This window comes from Sander vitreus, chromosome 18, assembly GCF_031162955.1.
Source record: "Sander vitreus isolate 19-12246 chromosome 18, sanVit1, whole genome shotgun sequence".
Classification (NCBI taxonomy): domain Eukaryota; kingdom Metazoa; phylum Chordata; class Actinopteri; order Perciformes; family Percidae; genus Sander; species Sander vitreus.
The window spans coordinates 13592503-13598502 of record NC_135872.1 but is presented as its reverse complement, the minus strand read 5'-3'; the positions used below and the strand labels follow the sequence as shown (position 1 = coordinate 13598502).

The 6000-nt window shown below is 41.3% G+C and overlaps 1 protein-coding gene across 1 annotated transcript; it reads left to right on the top strand.

Moving 5' to 3' along the window:
• The first annotated feature begins 1737 nt into the window (after positions 1–1737).
• Positions 1738–3064, top strand: gpr6 (G protein-coupled receptor 6). The gene has a single exon (XM_078275172.1). It carries the CDS (start codon positions 1741–1743, stop codon positions 2746–2748), a length of 1008 nt encoding a protein of 335 aa, XP_078131298.1. The 5' UTR covers positions 1738–1740; the 3' UTR covers positions 2749–3064.
• Positions 3065–6000: the final 2936 nt, after the last annotated feature.

The window sequence follows — 6000 nt, the reverse complement described above, 5'->3', positions numbered from 1 at the left end:
TGCACACTGCCAATAAATTCCCACAGATAAATACCATGTTTAAGTACATTTTAAGAAATTTACTCCTGGCTGTAAGAATAAAAGGGACAGGGAACAGCACGTGGACCATCATGGAGCCCTAAATTAAGAGGCGTTTAAGGCAAGTTGACTCATCCCACATATAATATTAAATGTATGAAACTCTGGGATACCATTCATTTGTTCATTTACAAAAACACACAAGATAACTTTGCAGCAAACTCAGGCTTGTTAACATTTATGATTGTTATTACCGATGTCAAGGCTTATAGCACCTTTTTTGTATTAAAGTTTTTACTTCCCACAGATTCTCCCTTGAAATTAGGTGACATTAGAAGGTGTTTAAGACAAGTTGACTTAACTCCACCTATTCAGTGTGAAACTGAGATACACCATGCTTTCAAGGTATCAACATCTACAGCTTTACACAGAGAGAGAGAGAGAGTCTGGCAGAGAGTACCGCCGCTCTCTCTATCTCTCTTTCTGCCGTGACGTCAGGCGTATTTAAAGCTCTCCTCGAGCGTCTCCGGTCGGTCCCCTCTGGTCCTTCTCCTCCTCCTCCTCATATTCACCTTCCTCGCCGTGCTGAACACCGGCCAATGCTTCACATCACCCCTGCCCTGGGTGTCTGTCCCATGCGTGGGAAGCACAACAAAGTCAAGGGCTTTACTTGAGAGGGTCCAAAGGAGCGAGAAAAAAAGAGGGCAAATCCTTTTTACTTTGAATTTGTATACTATCTCGGACGAGAGGCTCCGATTTCAGCGAAAATCTCAGCTCATACCGTTTTGTTACGGAGGTACGTATTCTAAATTTTTCAGAAATCGTGTTCCAAAAAATAATTTGTTTATGCCGGTTGCAAATGTTTTATTTTATATTCCTTAGTGGATATAAATACTAATACTTATATTATTAAGCACCCCGATCACACTGTAAGTTAATTGAAGTATTAAAACTAATTTGTGAAAGAAGTTGTGATGATTAGTTTTTAACGGAAAGTGTTGCTGTGGTTTCAGCACCACGGACAGTTCCCGTGCCTTTTGCTGCTGCTGTTTCACTATTACAATAACTTCTAAAGTGAATTAAGTGCAAAAACCAGAGCATCTGACGTTTAATGCAGAGAGTTTTGTTTAAGATATTCCATCTAAATGAGTTGAATGCAGGGCTTTCATACCTTTAATTATGTCAAATACAAGTGGAGTTGTTGAAGTATTTACTCAACATAGAGCAACCCCAAACTGTTGATGAATCTGTCACTACAGTCTGTTTTTCAGCTGTGATACTCAAATTCACAAATTAAAATTAAGCTGTACAGAAAATACTATAGAAATCACAAAAATCTTTTTACGGTGGATTTTCCTCGTAACTTTTGCATGACTCTTGCAGCATATATTCTACAAATAATTATTATCTAAGCCTACAACTGCTTTTTTATTTAAATTCATCATACTGTAGGTATTGGTAAATGGTGTGCTTTTTTAAATATGAACTTTTGCATTTGGCGCTTGTGTATTTCAGTGAGTAAGTAGACTTACAGGTCAGTTTAAGCTTCACTTGTAGGCAGTGACAATCAAACACACTGCTTAAGTCACTGAGCAAGAAACATTACCAACTCCTCCTTAAAAGTCACTAGTGAAAACTAAAATGTGCCTTGATATCTCATTAACAAACAAATCTACTCGTTCTCCTGCTGCCTACAGGACAAAAAGACGACAGCTCCGAGATATGAACGAGTCGCTAGTGCTCAACGAGTCCTTTGTGACCCCTGTGGCTGGAGAAGCTCTCCCATGGATGGAAGCTGATTCTCCAGAGCGCAACAGCAGCCTGGAGTTCTCCACTGCCCCGTTAGATTTCCCCATCAATCCGTGGGACATTATGCTCTGCATGTCAGGCACTGTCATCGCCTGTGAAAACGCCATAGTGGTAGCAATTATCTTCTACACACCGACACTAAGAACTCCTATGTTTGTGCTGATTGGGAGCCTGGCCACAGCTGACCTGCTGGCCGGCATGGGATTAATCCTGAACTTTGTGTTTCAGTATGTGATATCCTCTGAGACTATCAGTCTTATCACTGTAGGCTTCCTGGTGGCCTCCTTCACTGCGTCCATCAGCAGCCTTTTGGCCATAACAGTGGACCGTTACTTCTCCCTCTACAACGCCCTGACATACTTCTCAGAGAAGACGCTGCAGTACGTACACCTGATGCTACTGGGTACCTGGGGAGTGTCTCTGTTTTTGGGCTTGCTGCCAGTTCTTGGCTGGAACTGCCTGGACGATTCAGCCTCCTGCAGCATTGTTCGTCCTTTGACCCGGAGCAATGTCACACTCCTGGCCACCTCCTTCTTTGTCATCTTCGTGCTGATGCTGACCCTCTACTTTAAGATTTGCAAGATTGTTTGCCACCACGCCCACCAGATCGCCCTCCAGCAGCACTTTTTTGCCACATCAAATTACGTCGCAACTAAGAAGGGGGTCTCCACTTTGGCCATCATCTTGGGGACATTTGGCACCAGCTGGCTGCCCTTCGCCATCTACTGCCTGGTAGGCGAGAAGGAGTATCCATCAGTGTACACCTATGCTACACTGCTGCCAGCCACCTACAACTCCATGATCAACCCCATCATCTACGCCTACAGAAACGCAGAGATCCAGCGCTCCATCTACGTGCTTCTCTGTGGCTGCTTTCAGACCAACAAGGCATACCGGTCCAGGTCACCAAGTGAAGTCTAAAATGGTGCTAGGGATTTTTTTGTGTGTGTGAGTGTTAGTTTGTGAGAAAAGACAGAGCAAAAAGACAAACCATCCTATCACCATTGACAATCTGCTTACAATTGACAGTGAATGCTTTTTACGAACACAAAGAGTGTTATGCTAGAAACGTGTCTCTCATGCATCCTGTATCTGCACTTTATTATGTCTCAACACAAGTTAGGATGAGGTTTTGGAAATGCTGTGAACAAGAAAACTTCTGTGAAAAAGACAAAACAGACCTGCGAATGTACTTAACTGAGTAAAAGAATGGAAAATCTTGCACTTTAGTACGTGTTTTTTGAAATGCCAAAGCAGTATTATATAGCCCTCATTGTGTCAACATTTGAACTTGTGAGTACCGTGTCCCATTTTTCTATTTTGTATAGTATTGCCTTTGATGTACATTTTCTACAAGAAGGAATAAAGAAATGAAATCCAGCTGTGGCTCCATCACGTCTTTACTGTAGCACTTTTATTCATCTCCTCTCATTGCACCTGACTTGTTTTTGTATTTTTACATCCTCTTTACTTCATTCCAGCCTCTTCCCACGGAGTGCAGATGGCTCTATTTGAAGAGACTAATGGCACCTTGAGAAAGCAAGCACCTTATCCCCGGAAAATACCTTTAATTTACACCTAGACACATTTAAATCCTGTGTGCTCCGTCTGCGTGTGTGTGAAAGAGAGAGAGCGGGAGGGAATGAGACAGACATATAGAGAGATACCACAAATGTGTAAAAACATGTGCCATGTGGTCAAGTGTGCTTAGCAGCTTTGAGTAACTCATCTACGGGATGAGCAGGTGTAACATAGCTTAACTTACAGCCGACTATTAAGGCTGCAAAAGCCAAATGAACATTTACCACATACTGTATATTACTCATAATTGGCCTTGGTATATGGTCGCATTGATAAGATATGATGTGCTACTGAAAAAAGTTGTATAGACTGTTGCCTCATTTTTTTTGCCTTATCCACATCTACAATTGTGATTCAGGAGCAAAGCAGTCGCAGTCACGTGTATGTGCGTGTGACAGAGTGAAAAGAGTGAGGATAATAAGTGTGTCTGCTCTGGCAGCCTCTGCAGCCACAAACACATCAGTTTGTCTGCCAGGCTGTTTAAACAGGTAGTGGGTTGACGGCATCAGAGTGCCACACAGGAACTAGTATACTATCGTGGACCAGAAGACCCACAGGCGTGTTTGGATACATACATGGATATCTGCTCCTTGTAAAAGTTTTTTCATTCACTTTTATAAAATGACATCAGCCCATCACTAAATGTTCAATAAAATGTTTTATTTCCAGAATAAAAGATTACATTACAGTTGAATGTACTGTAAATGGAGATGCTCCAAACTATATTTAATAAAGTTTAGTATGGGAATAAGATAAGACTTTACTGATAACCAACAGGGAAATGCACACGTTACAGCAGTACAAGAAACGGTTTGAGGAGCTATTGAGCCGTTTAAAAATAATAAACATGGCAAAATATTAAAATTAATTCATGACATTCAAAAACTATTTATATTATATACATTACAATACTGTGTAGGCATCTGTGTAAAAATATATGTGCAGAAATAAAGAATCTAGTAGTGCAACTCTGCAGGTATGTATATACTGTATACACATACTGATACGGTACTAATATGAATCATGATGTATATACATAAATTTAGAATGTAGCATACACATTACATGTCATTTAGCTGACACTTTTATCCAAAGCGACTTACAGTTGCTATATATGTCAGAGGTCGCACGCCTCTGGAGCAACTAGGGATTAAGTGTCTTGCTCAGGGACACATTGACTGATGTATCGCAGTGGGACTCAAACGCGGATCTTCCACACCAAAGGCATGTGTCATATCCACTGCACCATCACCACCAGCATGTACACCTCAAAATATGTACATATTTTATGTAACACAGCAGTAGTATAGCGAGAGAATGCATTTTTCTATACAATAACTTTGCTACACTTGATACCTTATTATAGGTCATGTGAAATTAATGTTAATGTTTCTCTGGGTGTGTTTGCTTGTATACAGTGTTTGTTCATATTTGTTTATGCGCCATGGACCTTTTAGATTAGATTTTGGTCACAGGTGTGTGCGCTTCATGTGGGCTCTTTTCACGATTTTTTAAATAACTCTTGTTTTGTCTCTGTTGGGGAGCTCGATCACACTCAGGTCTCAACAACACCTTTCACACAGCCGCAGGTGACTGCACTTGCTCCTCGTGTGGACCATCAACTGTAATAATGTCCTGTTGTGCAAGCATTGAAGCCCTCAGTCAGTTTAAGGCTGACCACAAAGTGGGGGAAAGGTGAGAGGTGCTGGAGGACACTAATGGACTGCACACTGAGGCCAGGGCGCTGTGAGAGCAGGAGATGTTTGTTCACCTTGTTCTTTTCTCCACCTCAACAGATGTTGCTTTTGATCACCCACCAAATCAGGCAACCACCTATTTGTACACAGGTGAATTTGTGGCAATATGCTACTGTAAAGCTTAAATGTCTTAAATGGCAAATATTTATTTAATTGTACTTTAATTATTGTAAACAACAATAATAATAATTATTGACAGGACAGCAAGGTGAGAGGAAGACATGCAGGAAATCGTCACAGGTCGGATTGGAACCCTGGACCTCTGTGTCGAGGCATCAACCTGTCAGTATATGTGCGCCTGCTCTACCCACTGAGCCCGGCCACAAAAGCCATATGTTTTAGTCTGAGTTTAGTGTTGCTTTCAGAACACTTTCACACTTAATAGACTTTCTTTTTCCAGCAGCCAAAGGTGGTCCCACACACTTCTCAGCTTCTTCCGGTTCTTTTTACTTGCCTCGGCGCTTGTATTTATTTACTTGTATCTATAGTTGCTTCACTAGATCCTGATTTCAGTGACAAGATTTAAATTTCAGCATAGTCAGGAATGCAGGCCTAATATCTAACCTGCATCTGTCGTCTGTGTCATCTCTTCAGCAGAAAAGTGCACTTTTTATTGTTGCAGAGGTGAATATTAACAACACTGGAATTCGCCTTGCCTTTGATATTACATCCATTAGACTAAATAGGGGCTGGTAGCAGTGTTTGAATTATGTAATGCTTGATCAGTGCAGACCTGAGCAGCTCTCCAGGCAATTACCAAAGTACACAGTCGAATGATTCCCTCATTAATAACATTGATTACAACGGCGTAGCAAATGCTCTCCCTAGAAACATA